This window comes from Thunnus albacares, chromosome 21 (genome assembly GCF_914725855.1).
Source record: "Thunnus albacares chromosome 21, fThuAlb1.1, whole genome shotgun sequence".
Taxonomy (NCBI): Eukaryota; Metazoa; Chordata; class Actinopteri; order Scombriformes; family Scombridae; genus Thunnus; species Thunnus albacares.
Window position 1 is genome coordinate 20576717 of NC_058126.1, and position 19704 is coordinate 20596420.

The 19704-nt window shown below is 41.1% G+C and overlaps 2 protein-coding genes across 15 annotated transcripts in view; one reads left to right on the forward strand and one right to left on the reverse strand.

Moving 5' to 3' along the window:
- The window catches only part of LOC122972332 (WD repeat-containing protein 37-like), a 25749-nt gene extending 14587 nt beyond the window's left edge, over positions 1–11162 (forward strand). For all 3 annotated transcript variants that reach the window (XM_044339329.1, XM_044339328.1, XM_044339330.1), the window contains 4 exons: positions 529–670; positions 7072–7206; positions 8485–8599; positions 8701–11162. In XM_044339329.1, the coding sequence (XP_044195264.1) occupies positions 529–670; positions 7072–7206; positions 8485–8599; positions 8701–8832 (524 nt within the window). In that variant the 3' untranslated portion in view covers positions 8833–11162. The remainder of the gene's footprint in view (positions 1–528; positions 671–7071; positions 7207–8484; positions 8600–8700) is intronic.
- Positions 11163–13483: 2321 nt separating this feature from the next.
- The window catches only part of adarb2 (adenosine deaminase RNA specific B2 (inactive)), a 377105-nt gene continuing 370884 nt past the window's right edge, over positions 13484–19704 (reverse strand). For 11 of the 12 annotated variants that reach the window (XM_044339071.1, XM_044339070.1, XM_044339069.1 and 8 more), the window contains 2 exons: positions 18751–18932; positions 16271–16826 (listed from right to left, as the gene is read on the reverse strand). In XM_044339071.1, coding sequence (XP_044195006.1) covers positions 16650–16826; positions 18751–18932 — 359 coding nt within the window. In that variant the 3' untranslated portion in view covers positions 16271–16649. Of the gene's footprint in view, positions 15042–16270; positions 16827–18750; positions 18933–19704 lie in introns of those variants that run through there. The other variant, XM_044339076.1, reaches the window with a different exon arrangement.

The window sequence follows — 19704 nt, forward strand, 5'->3', positions numbered from 1 at the left end:
CCCATATTTCCCTAGATACACATAACATTATCCAGAGCAGTTTCTAAAAACCAGAAACTTCCAAGTTTGAGTGAAGAGGTACCTGAACTGAAAACTGTTTATTTTATGGAACAGCTTTAAACAAAATTGGCCGATGTTTTCCCTCAAACTAAACAGGAAGAAATCTATTTCTCTACCTAGTCTAACACTACACAATCAAGTAAATATAGTCTAAGCAGACTGTGCCGCAGGAGTAGGAACAATTTGTCATTTTGTGCCTCTTCTTCTGGTACTTTAAACAATGAGACATCATTATTTTCAACACTTGAGACAAATGTGTGGCAGTTAACCTGCTGTTTGTTTGTGTGTGGAGTTGTCACTGACAAGGAGATGAGCAGACCCACACGGAATCTGCACTCATGACAAAATCAGTTTTTCTTCTTTCACCTCACCTAAGTGCTTTTGCAGTTATCTTCCTGCAGCAGCCGTTTAATGATGTTCATAACTCTAGTGGTGAATACTATCATGTATTTATGTGTCTGTGTGCAGGCCATGACCAGGAGCTGACCCACTGCTGTACCCACCCCACCCAGCGTCTGGTGGTCACCTCGTCCAGGGACACCACCTTCAGACTGTGGGATTTCAGAGACCCGTCCATCCACTCTGTCAACGTCTTCCAGGGACACACTGAGTCAGTCTCTCTCTCTCATACACACACACACACAAATTGATACTTGAATGTTCAACAGTTTGACTGATGGCCACATGTCGCAGTCTTAATTTGGCCCACCGGGTGGAGCTATAGCCTCTCTCTGGTCTGTGAATCCCTCCAGCACTTTCTCCTTTTTTTTTTTTTTTTTTTTTTTTCCTTTTTACAGTGCCACATTGATTTGGCTATTGCTCTAAGCCAAATCCTCCACTTGCCTCTCATTTATTACTGAGCACTTCTCCTCACTTAGACGCTTTGCTCCTCTTTCTCCCCTCTCTTTCTCTTTCTACCGCTCTCTCTCTCCTCCCTCGCTCTCCTGTTCATTTATCTGTCCGTTTCTGCGTTAATCCCCCACTCTGTGTAATTTGGCACTCCGCTCGCTGTTAACACTCAATTGCAGCCGCTCATTTCAAAACGATGACTGTCAGGCTTGTCTGTGGCTTTCAATGGCAGCGCTCTTTAACAGGCGGAAGAAGAGTGTGTGTGTGTGTGTGTGTGTGTGTTTATGTCTACATGTGTGTACTGGCTGGCTGGTACTCACTGGCAGCATTTAATTGCAAGTGGGAGGATTACAGAGAGCTCATTATGTACGACCCCAACATGTATAATTCCTGCAGAACCTACTGTAATTCTCTCCCATAGACAATTGGTGTAATGAGATTAAGCTCCAGCGTTTCACAGTTAACAACAGCCCTCCTCCTTTCCTTTCCTTCTCTCCATCCTTAGTCCCTTCCCAAACGATCGATAGTCGTTGACTTCCTTCCTTGTACTTCCACGGTGCATCCCGAGCAACAAACTTACACAAACTTTAAGGCAAATGTAATGATTCTCCAAACTTCTGCTATCTAGCCTAAAAACCACTTAGAAAAAACTTGAAGATGTTGATTACTGTTTAGCTGCAGTACTTTTGAGAAAGAGTTGTTCTGCTACTTGACACTTGAAGTTTGAGTGAGGAGAAACCAAACTTGAATTTGGCTTATTGTTCATTAGTAGCTTAACATTGTCCCGTCTAAGGCTGCAGCTAACGATCATTTTCGTTATCGATTCAGCTGCAGATTAATCCGTTTGTCTACAAAACACCATAAAACGATGAAAAATGTCCGTCACTATATACTACAGCCCCAGGAGTCATCTTCATGGTGTAGTTTTGTCCAACCAAGTGTCCAAAACCCAAAGATGTTCCATTAATTTGAATGTAAGACAAGGAAAAAGCATCATTCTCACATATGTGGAAGCATCACATTTGGCATTTTTTGCTTAAAAAAGACTTAATCAATAAATAGTTTCAGATTCATTTCCTGTCAGTCTACTCACTGACTGATTCATTGACTAGTTGTTGTAGCTTTAGTTCAGTCATTTATATCCTGTCTAATATCTTACATCAAAACATCTAATATATTGCTCCCTATTAGTTTGCAGTTATGTGGTTTGAATGTGGGGCGTGTATATTGTATGAGTTTGTGGACATGATGATAAAGGTATGTCTTAAAGGGGAAAATGTGGAATATTGTTTTGTGTGTATTTGGGAACTTTTTCCACTTTCTTAAACACTACACTTGAAATGAATATTATACACTCGTAAAGTTAGGGACACTACCTCCATTGATGAATTAATGAATACCTAGTTAATTAATGAATTAGGAGGAAAAATAATTAAATGAAATTAGTCAGTCTTATATCTGAAAGTCATGAACTCTGAATATAGTGAGCTCCATCTTCTGATATAAAGGAATACAAATACTGAACTGCTGAGGAATAGGGAAGCACAGGGAAACACTAAACATATGTTCATATATACTATTAAAATGAATGAATGAATGCATGAATGAATAGGTAAATTAAATGAACAAGTTATGGCCAACAGAATCAATGAATTCATGTATGAATGTTATCAAAAACAAGTCAAAAATGCAACGAGGGGCCAAGACTCTAACTCTAGTCAATGAAAATGTCATTTTTGAACAGCTCTTACTCATAATGTTTTTGAAAGAATCAAACTTTTCTTCTGTTCCTAAGTTCCTTATCCTACACTTGTGAGCATGTTTTTGTTTTGCTTCAACAATATCAAGTTGCCGTCTCTCTGCCGTTTCTCTCGCTAATTTTCCAGAATTTCCAATATTGCATAATGATGTGGCATAATCTCCCCATCCCTCCTGTGGAAACAGCAGAGGTGAGGAGAGAGTGCGAGCGGTTTAATAGGCAGAAGAGGTTGAGAGCTTGAGGGGAGACAGCCTCTCGTTTCCACCGCGTTCACCGGCAATTACAGCTAACGCTCCCTGACAGCGAACCACAGCAGCTAAAAGTGCAGCAGACACCGGCTATCCCACCACCCTGTCGTAATTGCGGAGTAATGACGATTGCACGTGAGTTAACAAAACAGCCGAGGAGCAAACGAGAAGTGACAGCGGACTTGCTCTACAAATGAAATGCCGTGTCACGTTTGTCTCTTCTGACGGCTTTCGGAGACATTAGATTGCTCTTGATAGAAATGCACGTCGATGTCTGGAAGTGTCTGTATGCAGATTTGACGTCCTGTCTCTGGAGGAATACACCTGCACTTACCAAGTTCTCAGTGACTGTCAGCTTTGCAGCAGCACAGCAAAATAATAGAGTGCTTTAAAACCTCTTAGTCGTCTTCACCTGAATTGTTTCATTTACATTTTACCATTTAGGTATCCGGCTTACGCTCTCATCCAGAGTGACTTACAATGAGTGAGATGTTCATAAATTCACACATCCATCATTAGAAGCATCACCAGGAAGGAGGGTACGCATCAGAGCCACGGTGCTAGAACCAATATTTCAGTTTAACTATCAGATTTATCTACAGTATGATAGAAATGTGTTGGTTCATACAGAAATAACAAAACGTAAGGAAATGTGGCATAAAGACATGTCGAATAACTGTCCTACTGTGATGCGTTTTTGCTCACTGCCTGCAAGTGTTTCTTTGAATTTGGATATTTTTCTAAGTCAGTTTTTTGAAATGTTGGCTTAATTTCTCAAGTGATGAAGCACATTTTCTGAAACTTTTATAATTCTAAGAACACAGTGCAATCAGTTGATACTGTGCAGCACAGAAGTTTATTAGTCTAAACATTGAACTGATGTTAAGATAAATAAATTCACTGAGTTCATCACCGCCACCAAAATGACCCTTTATCAGTACTTAAATCAGGACAGTCAAATGTTTAAGGGATTATGTCAGCGTAACGGTCCACTGACATCATGTTTCTGTCATTTATTCTTCAGTAATTCAAACTGAATTTCACAGGTTTTCTCACCATCAGTGTGCACCTGTCCAGTATGAGCCCTGTTCTCAGTAACCTGCTAATAGTTACATTAATGTACAATCCTAAAATAGACAGCAGTCATAGCTTGCTGCAGTAAAGATAAACATATCAATACAGATGATTCATTTAATTAGGAACCATTGTACAATATCTCTGGTCTGGCTCACCTCACATCTGATATTTGCCCTTACAATACACTTCATTTTTTAACAATTAAAATAATCAGTCATCATCAGTGGGTGAACTTAAGTTAATTATATTATGTTTGCGTGTTTTGTGAATAATGTAGATAATGAAGAGTGTAAAAATGAAGAAAAAAGGTGGCAATTTTAAACCATATTTGCACAAAGTCTGTTTAATTATAGCTGCTGCTACAGGTGTGACTTGGGTTGTGATGACGTACTGTAACACTTCTACCCTACATATAACCACATATAACCTCAGAGTGTTAGCTGTGAGCCACCTTTATAGGACTAAGATATATCAGGGCTTTATGGTTAGAGATACATTCAGCTCGCCTTAACTTGTCTGACTGCAGAAAGGACCCGTGATTCCCTCTGTACGTCCGTCTTCCTCACTCTTACTTCCTTCTCCACTCCCTACTCTCCTATCTCCAAGAGTCTCGACCTTGGCTGTCAGAGACACTGCAGTGATGCCATTAAGTAACATTGAACACTCCCCTCCCTCCTCACACCCATTCTGAAAACCCTTTAACCTTAATCAACCTTTTAATCAATTACCTTGTCTGATTACGCCCCACACACACCTCCCACTTAACACACCTCCTACCTTTCTTCCTCTCCGTCTCCGTCTGCACCTCGTGTATTCCCAGGTGGGCTGTACCCTGCAATGTCAGAAGGTGCCTGTTACGATACAGCAGTCTGCACGAGCCTCGGCCTCTCTAATAGGACAAAGTTTAGTCCCCTAATTAGCCCTTAATGCCATGTCAATTTGCATTAAGGGGGAAGCCAGTTTTAGCGAGGAAAAACTGGAAGTGGAACCCCAGACAATGCTCTGTGTGTGTGTGTGTGTGTGTGTGAAAGGACTCTACACAACGCTAATTTTAATCAAGAATCTGAAAATTCCCTCCATGAATGAACAGAAGGGGAAAAAAAGGGAGGGAGGAAGAAAAACCCCTCACAGGAGCGACTGACATACAGTAATAGATTGGAAATATTAAAGGTCTATTAAATGAATGGCTAGGCCTGACCTCAGTGCTATCATGTGGAGCAGTGCATCACGGCTGGCTGGATAAAAGGCGAGGGAGGGGAAGGGATGCTGTATGCATATAAAGAACGTTTCTGCCTCCAATGTAATAGCATGATGTAGCAAAAGATACAGTATATTTGGCAACGTTTATCTTTTTATCCTATCGATTGTATCAAAAGTGACACTTCAGCAACCTTACGTGTAAAATACTGCAAGACAGCAATAAGATAAAAGAAGTTTTTTATAGCTGTTTTTTTCTGTTGCACCTCTGATCATAGCTACCGTTAAAGATGGATGTGATGATATGATGCTCTTTCACATCTGTAACAACACCTGCAGTGATGTCAGAGTGTACTGACCACTGCAAGGGTAAGAACTTGAACTACTGGAGGTCAGCAAAATCAAGATTGGAGCTGTTGCTACTCTTTAAACCTGCAATGACTGATTTTTTTGGTCATGTGGGAGCAGCAAAAACAAGATGTAAATACAACACTTCCAACTTAAAATGTAAAAAGAAATGTCAAACTTGTTAGCAAACTGTTGCCTTTTTACACATCCAGCAGATACAGATCAGCATTAATTGGATGTCATGTTTCTGTCCACTTTCTGAATGTAAATCCAATATTCACTCTCCTTTTAGCTCAGTTTTGGTCTCAACCAAGCCCTGCTAAATGCTAGCAGCTAGTCACCAACTATGTCTGCTGTCTGGTGCTGGGCAGGTAGTGTACAGTGGACTTTTAGAGCTTTTTTGCTGAAAACAACTGCCTGCTGCCACCTAAAAAGATGCTGAAAGCAGTGAGAGTGAACCAAAACTTCAAGTTGTGGGTCTGAAAACCAAAACAATGGGCTGAAAGACACCATGAAACTCTGTGTTTCACACTATAAGCAACACTTCCACATGACAAGTAGTCATTTAATCCGTTATTATCATAACAAATATTGATCATATGTTATATATGTTATGGGAAACACACATGTACGTTTTCCCACAATACTATTGAAAGATGTTATCCAGGTTGTTATAAAATGATATTTAGCATTTACTTCCATCAGAAATACAGTATATAGTTTATTATTTTAAATATTAAGATACCCATTCATGGAAGGGGTTCATTTCAGCTTTCAGTGAAATTTCAGCTTTCTGGGAATTTAGGGTTTAGTGGTGTTTACTGTTAGTTCAGACATGGAGTAGTCGATGGTATAGTTAAAGGTATTTAGGTAACTAGATCAATATATATGGTGATATGGGATTTTAATGTAGAATGTGTTTTAGGAATGTTTAGGATAAAACTATCCTTGCAGTTCCTCTAAACGCATGAGACTTAAATGTAGGCAAAGCAGAAAACGTCTTTCAACATCTCGACAGCTCATAACACGTGATGGTGTGAACATTTTTGAGCTATTATTTAAGCCCTCAAGTCGCTGACAACTACACCCATATGACAGGAACACGGCGTGGGTGTGATGCTACCTCCCTCTCTTCTCTACAGGTTCATTACAAAGTGATACTTTTATTAAAACTGATAATCACATTTTACATCAGGAACGGTACTGTGTCAACATGCTAATGACATACCTGATGAACTCACATTAAAGTTGTGTCAACACTTGTAACTTATCTCGACATTTCACTGTGACGCATGTATTTATCTTTTAGGTGTATGAGTAACAACACCGTCTGTGGTAGACGCTGAATAGACTGACTGTAAATACATGTTCATTCCCAAAACCTTTTACTGAACTGTACAATTAGTACAATATAAATCTCCTTCATTGAATGAATCTCCTTTATTTCCAGTTTGAACACAAAAGAGAGAGTATTACATGTTGCTGCTCTCTTTTCATATCCGTGTGTAACATCCGTGTGTCCTTCTGTTGTAGCACGGTGACGTCTGCAGTGTTCACGGTGGGCGACAATGTGGTTTCAGGGAGTGATGATCGCACCGTCAAGGTGTGGGATTTGAAGAACATGAGGTCGCCTATAGCAACCATCCGCACTGACTCAGCTGTGAACAGGTAGGTGAAAGGAGGATGAGCCAGAGCCCACAGCTGTGTACAGGATGATGAGGTCCATTTGTTATTTAAACTTCAAAAAGTGTAGCGAGTGAGTCTGTAGACAGTAAGTTCATTACAGAAAATACACAAACAATAAAGTTGATTGATATTAAGCAAATTATAATAATATAAAAATAATGTGGTTAGTCATATATGTCAGTTTAGAAGCTGGATATCATGTAGTTTGAATAATTGCATGTTTTGCAGAATTTATCAGCACTTAACATGTTTATAATGGTTTTTACTTTTTCTAATAGTAAAGAAAAAAAATTAGAATTAAAATTTAAAAAAATAGAAATGCTCTCTTAGGTTAAATAAGAGTAATGTATTTTATTACTCTTAAATAAATTATATTCATTTTACACATGAATATAAATGAATTTGTGGGTAGTATAGCTTTGTGCCAAGTTGTCTAAATTCTCTTTTAAACTTAAAGGAATAGTTGGGAAATTTCTGCTTTTGCTTTTTCGACTCCAGGAAGTGACTGCTCCCACCTACTGTAAGAAACAGTCAGCCACATTAATAAAATGTGTTAATTAAAGAGGTTTGGAGGTGTGAATAGAGCCAGGCTAGCTGTTTCCCCCTGTTTCTAGACTTTATGCTAAACTATCAGTTATCAGCTATCAGTCTTGTTGTTGGCAAGAAAGTGAACAAGTGTATTTCCATAAATGTCAAACTGTTCCTTTAAAATTTTCCCCAGTCTGATAAGAATGGAATTTCTTTGAATACTTGTAATTTTTCCAAATGGTTTTAGTCATGAAAGCAGTCGAAGCTAAAGTTAGCAACTATCAGCACAGATTGATATTATTCCAGCATGTCAACACAACACAGCTCATAAATAAACAGGGAAGGTATTAGGGGTGTTGTGGCCAGTCTGCTCTGCCTGCTGTGTTCATGATCAGCCAGTATCAGCTCTCCTGCCGGGGCTTCTGTGTTGCATTTGTTTGTCTGAAAATAACATGCTTCCAACATATGTAGCCAAAAAGAGGGCAAGGATATGTTTTTCTCGCAATTTGCTGTGATGAAAATGTACAATTACAATCGTCAGCAATTATCCTGAATGCCAGCAGGGAATAGAGATTGTGAGGACAGCTGATGTTTGCGTCGGTAATGTTTATGCATATGGAGCTGTGTGCAAACTAGAAAGCAGAACTTGTGCTTGAATTACACGACATGCTGTAACTGCAAATCAGTCTATAAAAAATTCAAAATTCTTGCAAACTCGATTTGATCTTTCAGGATAAGCGTCTCTGCCAACCAGAGGATCATCGCTCTGCCACACGACAATCGACAAGTGCGACTGTTTGACATGAGCGGAGTGAGGCTGGCCAGACTTCCACGCAGCAACAGAATGGTAAGGAAGGGAGTAAAGTGGACAGAAATGTGTGCATTTGATCAGTCAATGAACATCATAAAAATTAAAAAAAATGTATGTGTGTTTGTGTGTGTGTGCAGGGCCACAGGCGCATGGTGTGTTGCACGGCATGGAACGAAGAGAACCAGTCGTGCAACCTGTTCACCTGCGGCTTCGACCGACAGGCCATCGGCTGGAACATCAACATCCCCGCCCTGCTGCAGGAGAAGTGACGCCACTGACGCACGTAAAACGCAGATAACTCACAATAAAGTAGGAGACTGATCAGAATCCCTCCATGTATATACAGTACGATACACAAAGACACTGTAACCTGCGGCCTCGCACATGCTCGTACGTTTGAAGCGTTCACCCCGTTTAATCTATTTCACAGCTTTCAAGCAACTGAGCCGAAAGGTGTCAAAAAAAACATTGTTCATATTACCATTAGTGTTGCTTTTGAGAATGCAGCTATTAACACTGGTTGATGGTATATTCCCCTAGATTAATTTATTCTACACCACATCTCCCTGATGTTTAGAAACTGACAAAAACTCCAAGTGTGTGCGAGGCCACAGAGCTGATCTTCTGTATTTGAACCTTTCACTTATTTAGCATGGATTGTGAATTGTGACACGACTAGGCTGACCCATTCATTCCTAGCCCTCTATGTTAATATCAAAATATACATATATATATATATATTTGACTCCACAGTCATAGGCTGCTGTTGTTTAGTTACTGCTGAATGGTTGGTCTTGCATGTAGATCAACTCTGTGTGCGAATGTTACTTGTAAAGTTGTGAGAGAACAATTATAAAGGCCAGGAACGTCTGTAGAATACGATAGAAGAAGTTGTGTACATATTACATCGTGGCCTGATGATTAAGTGACCTGTGTCGCAGGTCGTTGCTCGTTAACTGACTTCGTGTCTTACGGTTGTCCAGCTTTCGAGGTTGGAGCTCGGTCGGGTGGTTCTGTGAAATGTTTTTATCCTTTTAGTCCAACTTAGAATATTCCTCATCATGGAACAAAACATATCATTTTCAGGCCTGCCAGATCACCCCGCGCAGCACGCAGGCAGCCGGGTTCGTCGTCTCGCAACGACCGTTGAGTTGTCTTAAAATACTTCAAACAGAATATGAGATTTGAGTCTTTGCCTATTACCTTTCGATGCTTTCAACTCACCTCCAGCCTCCATGTTTTGTTGTCAATATTTCAAACTTATGATACTGTAACTCTGCCTTGTTCCATGTTTACAGTAGGTTTCTTTTTTTTTTTTAAGTATTGCTCTATTCTGCCTTTCTGTCAGGATGCAAAGTGTCAAGCGCATAGCAATAACGGGAAAACGACTGCACTTCTGTTGTTCACAAATCCTGTGAATGAGGTCTGTGAATTGGATGTGTTCAACATAATCATGATAATAGTATTCCCTGTCTGTTGCTGGTGTAGGTGTCGCTACTTTTAGCCATAATCTGCCCCCCATGTTTCCTTACTGTCAGTGAACTACACACCCACCCTCCTCCAGCTCGTTGCCAACTCAAAGCCCTGTGTTGCTGTAACGTCGTCATCCTCAAGTGAACTTGTCGGTTACTGGTCATTTCTGTGCTTCGGTAACAGCCTGTCGATATATGAAGTTCTAGTGTTTACACTTTGCTTTCAACCTTTAGCCTTGTACGACCTCTTGCACCTTTTATCCAAATACAGAAGCAATAACATAGCTCCTCCGTGTTTCTGGTGCTCACAGTGAAGCCCATTTCTTTCTTGGAAATCAGTGAATATGACTTGAAGTTTGAGAATTAAAGCTCGTCTAGAACTGGGCTTCACCGAATTCCAAGAAGCATCTTGTTACAGTTGTGCAATATCCCAAACATGAAGTCATGCTGTCGTTTTTTTGGTCCTCAGATGTTAAATGTTTAACTTATTTCAGTGCTGTAAATCCAAAATGATTTTATGTACTCGTGTGACTGGTGTAGATGTAGCTCAGTGTACATAGGTATGCATAACTCACCCGAAAGTTGGCTTCAAACTACACTTTACTGCTGTTTCTAGCAACAATAGAGTCAGGCTGGATTTTGAAGTAGCATGAACCTTAAAATGTAATAAATGTATTGAAATGCCTTACCATTGCATTGAAAAAAAATGGTGCATTAGCCTTATCCATCTGAGCATCAATGCACTATCCCAAATGCTTGTTAAATAACTAATTGTGTTCCCCTGCACAGTGCAGATAGGATTTTTACTCCTGTTTCATTCAGGGAACTCAATCTCACACCTACCGGTATCAATGTCATTTTAATCTGCAGGTAGAAAGGCAAGTCCGATTTGCGCTCCACATATGAATTCTAACTCGGAGGAAATATGATTTTGGATTGATACATTAAATTATTGGGTGCCAGATTGGAGGGCTTTAAAAAAAAAAAAAAAAAAAAGTGGATAGGCTTCGCTTCATTGTGGCGAATCATATTCACCTCCAACTTCATTATGTGATCTACTTTGCATACTTTATTGTAACGGGTACGTGCTCTCTGACACTTTCCAATAAAACGTGTGATTTCCTTTTTCTGGTCTCTCGTGTCTCTTTTTCATCTTATTTAACACAAAGTCCTCACACTGTTTTGTATGTGTGTATTATTTTGAAAATCCCACTTTATTCGTGTGGAGGTAAGTCTGGTTGTTGTGTAGGAGTAATGATGTCTAGTGTTAATGAGTAGCAAACCAAGGTCTGTGAATATTTTTACTGAACAGGAACTTTGTTACTTTACCAACGGCTGTAATGACACTAAATATTTTTAGTCAGTGTGAGGTTTCGTAGCTAAATAGTCCTCTTGGTTAAAGAGGCCATATGGCAGCTGCAGTCTTCCTAACATATAGTGGTTGATTAAATAAAGGAAGGTTTTTATCTTCTATTTCAGTTTATATATAGCGTCTAAACAAATCAGCTTCAGTGCCTTGCTCAAGGGCAGCTCACCTGCAGCAGCCAGCACAGATGTAGTCTTTCCTCCACCCTGCTGTTGGTAGGTTGTAGTTAATCAGTCCTTCCTACTGTACCGCATGTCGTAGAAGTCATTAGTCATAGCAGGAGAAGCGCAGGTGTTACTAATAACATTAACGATGGCTCTCTTCTATTGGCAGCCCTGAAACTAAACCAGCCCATCCTTCATTTTATTATTCACACCTGTGCTTTTCCCATTGTGTTAAGTTAAAAATGTCTGTGAAAAAGATTATAAAATTATAAAATCATATAAATTGACTTTTTTTTTTTGTACGTCAGCAAGAGGAGGAATATTTAATTAAAGACGTGTGCAGAGTAATTTCTAATGTCTGTGAAACTGCCTCTGTATATATAAAGATATTGTAGCTCATGTCTAATTAGCCGCTTAATTACACACACCTGTGCCTGTATACCTGCATAAAATGTAAAAACTACTACTTTAGTAAAAAATAGAAATATAATCAGCAAAGTGTAAAGTGGTTCTGCAGAAAAGTATATTATTATATATGACATTATTAGATTGCAATATTGATGCATTGATTAGGTAGCTTGTTGCAGCTGGTTGAGGCAAAACTAGTATTAAATAGTTCAGTCCAGTGGTTTCAAACCTGGAGGTTGGGCCCCTACAAAGGGTCACAAGTTGAATCTGTGGGGTCGTGAGATCATTTTAATGGGGTAAGAAACAAGAAAAACTTGTGCTTCATTTATTTTCTCTATCTTAGATTGTTTTGTGTAATATTGGATCATTTAGGCCTCGAATAGTTATTTAAATAAAAGAAGTTTAGAGGGGAAACGCCTCGTAACTGCTAACAACTCAGATAACAACTCTAATGTGATGAGGGGCCCCAATAAGACACTGCTTTTGTGTAAGGGGCCACGAGCCAAAACACTTAAGAACACCTGGCTTAATTTTTAACAGTATTATAAAATTATGTTTTATATAACCTTTTGATCTAGTAAGTAATTAGAAACTATAAAAAAATATACAATATCTCCCTCTGAACTGTAGTGAAGGAGTATAACAAAAGATTAAATGGTAATACTAGTAAATCTACTTTGTTACTTTCCACCTCTGCTACAATGTTTGCTGTCATTTGCACCCTCAGACGAACCATTTGCTGCCACAAAAATGTTTATGGGTTTTAATATAATGTCTTATTTATGTGTATTATTTATTATGAATGATGCCCTTCACAGTTAATATGTGAACTAAATTCAATAATATTCATCATATTTGAGATGGACCAAACCAAAAAGCAGAAATGATCCTTATGTAAATGCAGTAGGTTGGTTTTAACCCTACATGTTGAAATAGTGACATTTTTAGTGTGTTACGGCTCTGGGGTTTTATTGAGGAGCAGCGTGACACTGGGAGAGATAATATTCGGTGGCGTTTTACCTCTCTGGCCTCGTCCATTAGATTATGGCTGGCTGGCCGTGACCAGCCACTGGAGCAAATTGTCAATTATGATGTTTATTGTAGAGCGCACAGCCGACTCCGTGGCCTTAGGGGGGGAAGGGTGGATGCTGCTGAGGAGGCACACCTTGAACCCACCCCCCTCCCTCCCTCTTCTCTTCTTCCTCGCTTCATTCTTCCTCCAGGCTAATTTTGTGGCTAGTCTGTATGACACCTGCCACCGAGCCTAACAGAGATAACCATTTCCTCACGGATTTCCCCTGGGAGAGACGGGAGAAGGGAGGCCTCTTTAATATTAGTGTGGATGCTCCTGAGGCCTGGCGCTGGCTATAGACAGCTGATCATGAAGCTGACACAGTGGAAATGGTATATTACTTATGAGTCCAGATACAATACTGTGTTATCTATCACTCTGAAATGACATGTAAATTGACATTAACATATAATTAATCAAAAAACAATCAAGCCAAGATAAAATTACAAGATTTTGTGGTTTTATTCACATATACAGTACAAACATTCACTTTTTATTTGTTACTGAAGTGCAATTTACAGACCTTAGCAGCAATTATTCATATACTTTAATTTACATCATAATTAGACATTTTAGGATCTCTTTCACATCTTTGTCAACATCTTTTATACAGTTTTTTTTTTACATATGTAAACTCATAGATACAATATTGCCATTCAGACATGCCTTATATTTATTATCTCTCAAAATAAATCTGCAAATCTGTTGTCATGGGTGCCGAGGACACAAGGTGTTCTCGTAACCAGGGACGGCTAATACAGCCACTCCCGAGATGTGATGTGAAGCAATGAGAAATGTGTCGATAAACAATGTCAAGTCTGACGTTAGGATGACGCCCAAATGATAAAACTCTGCACCACATATAGATGAAAGACAAACATACACCCTCTGGTTCTGAAACACACACGAGATTTACACAAAATCTGATCTCTGCCACTGTGGGAGAAAAGATTTAGGATTTTCAGATGTAAACAAACTGATGAGTTCCTAAAAAGTTTCAAGATTTTTTTTTATTAAAGCTGCCACTAGCACACAGAACACTGTGTCAATATCTTTGTATTTTGTCATTTTCATGACATAAAAAGTAAATATCTTGCAGAATTTTGCTCTTATTCTAACAAAAAAAGCCTCTGAAATGGCATGTAGGCCATCATGGGACATAAAAACTCAAACAATGAGGGGGTGGGCCAAAACTTAAAATATTGATACCACCAATACCATCTTTTTTTTGAGAATCAATAATAGGATCAATACCAAAAATAAGGAAAAAAAGGATCTGTCTCATGTTAGATCACGTTCTGGGCACATGGACACTCTTTTTAGTTCACTCTCATTATTCTGAGCAAACATTTATTTATAACGTAAATGGTCTTTTGTTCTAACATGCATGTAATTAAGTGATTACCAGAATAGAAAAAAAAGCCTAGTATTTGATACATTTGTACATTAGCCGCTTTTGATAATAAACTGTATCTAGTGCTATTGTTAATGTTAAATCTGGCAGTGGTTTTACTTTGTATCTGATGAATTTTCACTCCTACTCCACTGAAACACAGGATGCTGAAATATTTTTAGTGCTGCATCTTTAAAAAGACGGACTCACCCACTCATATCTTTTTAGTGGACGGCAAACTCTGAGACTTTGAGAGACAAAGAACATCTAATATAGCAAATCTAACTGGCCGATATCCTTTTGTTTTTGGTCAAGAGACATATGCAGATGCAGGTCACACGTGGGTCAAATGATCAGTTCCTGTGTAAATCTGTCTGTGTGTCACATCATCTTTTAACTCACACTGATCTTATTCTACAGTTGGGTTGATATTGTATCCTCACTGGTAATGCTGCCAAGAACGTGGGGGGGGGGGGGGGGGGGGGCTCAGAGGGAGCAGAGGCCACAGAAACAGAAAAACACCACTAGATGTCACTCTCACTACTCAGATTTTACTGCTGACTGAGCCATGCTGGTGGCGGTTTGGTCGCCTCATCTAAATTCCTTAAAGAGAAAGAGAGGGGTGACAGAACAACACGGTCATGATGGTAATGAATATAAACACTGAGCTGAGTAAAAAAAAAATAATAATACACACACATACACATATATGCAAAGACATAAAAAGTGTGTGAGGTACAAATTTACATGGTACTGATCCAGGATGCTGATTAGTCATCTTTGACTTGTACATGACAGTGTGTGTTTATGTGTGTGTTTCAAAATCAAATCGAATCACAGCGGTGACGGGGGAGGGGGGGAGGGGTTACAAAACTTTCCGTCACCCTGGCTATTACCTTTTCAGGGTGGTCATGACCACACAGAGAGAGAGAGAGAGAGAGAGCACAAGTCGATCAGGTCAACAAGTCCTCGCTAATGAGTCACGACCGAAACCTGCTCTTATTGGCGACAATGAGCTTCGATTTAGATATATGGAAACAGGCTGTAACAGGCAGAAAACTGAGGTCATCCAGGTCAAAAGACAAGAAATAAATCTGGTGTGAAAGAAAAGGAAAAACAGGAAACCACTCCCTTACCTCCATCATCACCTCCACTTGTACTTAGGCAAGCTGTAATGGCTGTGTTTATGTACCTTGCCTTCTCCTTCTCTCTACCCAGTGGGGTGAGGATGGGAGGGAGAGAAAAAAAAAAAAAAAGAGGGTGTATTAACCTGTCGCCGTGTCGTGTTAAACTCTGCCGCGCTTGAAAGGCAGACAGGGAGGGGAGAGGAGAGAGTGACAAAGAGGAGGCGAGGGAAATAGGTGGGGGGAAGGAAGGAGAAAAGAAAAAAAGCAAGGATGGAGACAAAAGGAGAAGGAAATCAGGAGTCAAAGGGTGAGTCAGAGAAGGAGGACGAAGATAGAAATGAGAGAGGGAAGGTGAGACGGTGGGCCGGTCTGAATCCTGCCTGTCCTTCGCTTTTTCTCACTCACTCTCTCTTCCCATCGCTTCTCCTTCCTCTTCCTCTATCACCCGTCACCATGACAGGGCCGGTAATTGGACGTGGACCTCTCTCTCTCTCTGCCTTTTTTCTCTTTTTCTCTCTCCCCCGTGGCTCTGCTCCTCAGCGGGAGCCTTGGGGCCCGGAAATAGCTGATGACAAGATAGCGGCTGCCTTTCATTCTGCTCAAGGTTACCCCACCTTTTCCTTGACAGCTGAACCACACCTGAGGAGAAAAGGGGGTGGGGGGGGTGGGGTGGTGGTGGAGGGGTGTGGGGTGGGGGGGGGGGGGGTTTACTCGAGTGTGTGTTTGCGTTTAAAGAAGGGCAAGTCATAGAAAAAGTCCGTCCCTTTTATTTTCCTGTTCCTTTCAGCTCGTCCGGTTGACCTTCCCTCTTGTCGTTTTTGTATGGGGTGGATGGGCGGTGCATCCAGAACAAAACACACACACACACACACACACACACACACACACACACACACACACACACACGTGATGGTGACAGCTGTGAGTTTAGAGGTTGCACAGGGAAACTCTCAGGCATGAAGGTGTGTATCAGCGTGAAACAGGGTGTTGGTGAAGAGCATGGAGTCATCTTACCCTAAAAAAATAAAGATTAAACAAACACACACTCTCTCTATCACACACACACACATACACACACTTCTTCTCAGACCGACAGCAGGAACTGTTCCTGCTCGGGCGGTTTCTTGACCCAAGTGCCGAGGCCCGTTTCCTGCAGAGACCTGAACCACTGCTGCTTCACTGTCTGGTAAGGACGCGCCGCCATCTTGGCCTCGCAGTACATGAGCTGGCGGTCCGCCGAGCCGGACACGTGGATCCCCGACTGAAGAAGAGGGCGAGCGGGCGAAGAGAGAAAGGGGAAAAGACAAACAGAGAAAGTGATTGGGAGTCAGATAAAAGCGTCACAGAGGCAGACATGAAGATAGGGAGGGGAAAACAAAGAGAGGAATAAAACCGGGGCAGAGAGGCTAAAGGTTTTGTGTGCAGGTGGGGGGTGTGGGGAGGGTGGTGGGGGGGGGAGAAGAGCGAGCAAAATAAAACGAATGAGCCGGCACAAATGCATTTGGGTGGGGTTGGGAGGTGGCGGGGTGAGGGGGGGTGAGGGGAGGGGGCTTCAACAGCTGTGTAATCTCCCCATTTAAATTTCACAAGCAATTGAACATTCTCTGTGCTTTTTGTGCATTCCTATTGTCGCGAGGGGAAACAATGAAGATCGGCGGAGAGACAAGTGGAGAGAAAGAGAAAGAGAGAGCAAAAGTTTCTTTTGGAGATTAGTGCGACTGCTCTTGCGTGGCCATTATATACGGCGCGCAGGGAGCACTTAGGGTGGGGGCCTCCTCGAGTACTTCTCCAAATAATTATGGTTTCATAGTCATTATGCTTTAACGGCCGCCATTTGGCGATGCAGGCAGTGTCTGTTACATAAAGTTTCAGGATGGAAATGAAAGTGCAGCGGGTGTGTGTGTGTGTGTGTGTGTGTGCGCTGCTGTTAAAAGATCCGAGCTGCCGGTTTTTGATAAGCCGCATAGACAGCAGATGTTGCGGCGCCGACAGATTTATCTACGGCAGAAAGGAAATTCCACATATCCTCTACAGAGCGTTCACCTGCAGCCAGACCGCTCTGCGACTCTGATTTTTACTACACGTGTTTGTGCTTTTTCACTGAGTGGATGTTGGCATTCATCTCTATAGTTAATGCTTCTGTTTTACTGGGTGTGTGTATTCTTGATGTCATTGGAGCGCATATTGTTTCTGACAATAACTGAGTAATGCTTCTTGCTTTCCAGCAGAGGAACGTTACAAGTAGAGTGAAGTGGCATAACAGACATTTATTCATTTAAAAATGTTGAGTGCTGTTTAGTTTCGTATTAATTAAGTTGTACATCATATTAGCAAACAAAAGATAGTTGAAAGTGAGTTTTTAATTAACATTTAAATTGGTAGGACTTTTTAACAGCAGATATTTTGACATGGCAAACAAGCAAAGTAGGTGTAATTAATAATGTGAACAATAGCCGTACTCCGTAGAGGTGTGCCCTGGTATTATGTGAGCTGGATCACTTGTCTTAAGCTCCTGGGACTCTTAACTGGAACAGAGTTATTATAATGTTATTAGTTGCACCTGCGCTTTCTCTAACAGAAAAAGTTGAAATGTCTGCTATTAGAAAAGCTTGTTTCAATGATCTCAACTCTGTGTCTGATAAATCTCATAAGTTGTGTATGTAGATGGTTCTAAATACTACAATACCCATGAACCTCAGTCACCATTACTATGGAGAAGAAGCCAGTTAGAGGTGTAAAGAGGTGTAGCAAAGTCTTGGGAAGAAAACACTCCATAATAGTTGCTGAATTCATCCAAAATTGAATCTGTTTCTATGAAGCATAATCTTCAGCTTGGTGTTAGTAGCGGACACGACTGGATGACTGGATGTTTCTTACTGAAATACTCCGTGTGACTTGTAGTTGACCTCTCAGGTTTGTACTTTTGAATATTTATCAAAGATCAAGACGTTATGTAATGCAACTGTGCTCATCTTTTGTACTAATAACTCAACTGGAGAGTTTCATCCCCATCAAAGCCCTGGAAGTCATATAACAATCCCCATGCAGAACATAAACAGGACTTATACCGAATATCCAAAGTAACTCCTCCCAAAATCCCTCCCATAGGGTCTTTCTCTTTCCCGGCTGATAAATTGAGCTCGTTCTGCTCCAGCTTTAACTTCCATACAGATTTCTGTCCTCACCTTACGGAAAAGTCTGCTCCAGCGGGTAAACAGGGCGTGCTTGCAGAGACGCGAGGGTGTCCCTGAGTCCCGTCTCCGTCCCGTGGCGGTGTTGACCACCTCCAACTGTGAGTCGCCCAGCGTCCAGTTAACACTCACGCACGAGGCCTTCCCTGACTGCTGATACTCAGCGCAGCTCAACCCTACAGGAAAAACACAACACAGCGGAGAGAATGACGTCAGGTGGGATTAACCTCTGCTACAGTTGAGGTATTCCCCCACAGGGGATGCAAATTGTCTCTGTCGGGGAAAAACAAAACATTTCATACAAGTGTTTCAAAATGTATGAGCATGAGTGGAAATTTGCAGCTATGTGTTTTTTCCTTTTAAACCTCCACTTTGTTGTTTCGTTTAACCTTCTTTCAACCTTCCCTCACTCTCTCCCTGAGGCTAATGGCAGGCATAAAGTTTTGCAGCGCTGCAAAAAGCCAAGTCAACCTGGGCCTGAAACTGCATGGCTGTTTATGTGAAGCTTTGATATACCCTCAGAGAGAGTGAGGTGAGAATGGGAGGGCTATAGAGTACGTTAGCTACCTGTTCTTGCCTTTGTGTGAGTGGGGTGACCCTCTTGTGTTCCTGCAGTTAACATTATTTGAGTGTTGCCAGATATGTATGCAGTAAATGTCATCTCCAGTCACAAAGATGAACCCTCCCCTTCACTGGACTCTGTCTCTCTGTCCCGCCCCCTCTACCTCCCTCTCCGAAATAATTAGCCTCGCTAGCAAAGCCCACAAAGCGATCAGTGGAGGAAAGAGAAAGAGAGACAGAGGTAGAGGGAAAGAAGTGGAGGTGAGTGGCGGTCACACTGGGCTCCATGCAGAGAATTAGTCGTCTGCGTTGAGAACACGGGTGTTGGCAGAGGTGCTGGGCTGGTGGAGGAAACGGAGCTGACAGCAGGGTGAGAGAAGAATGAAG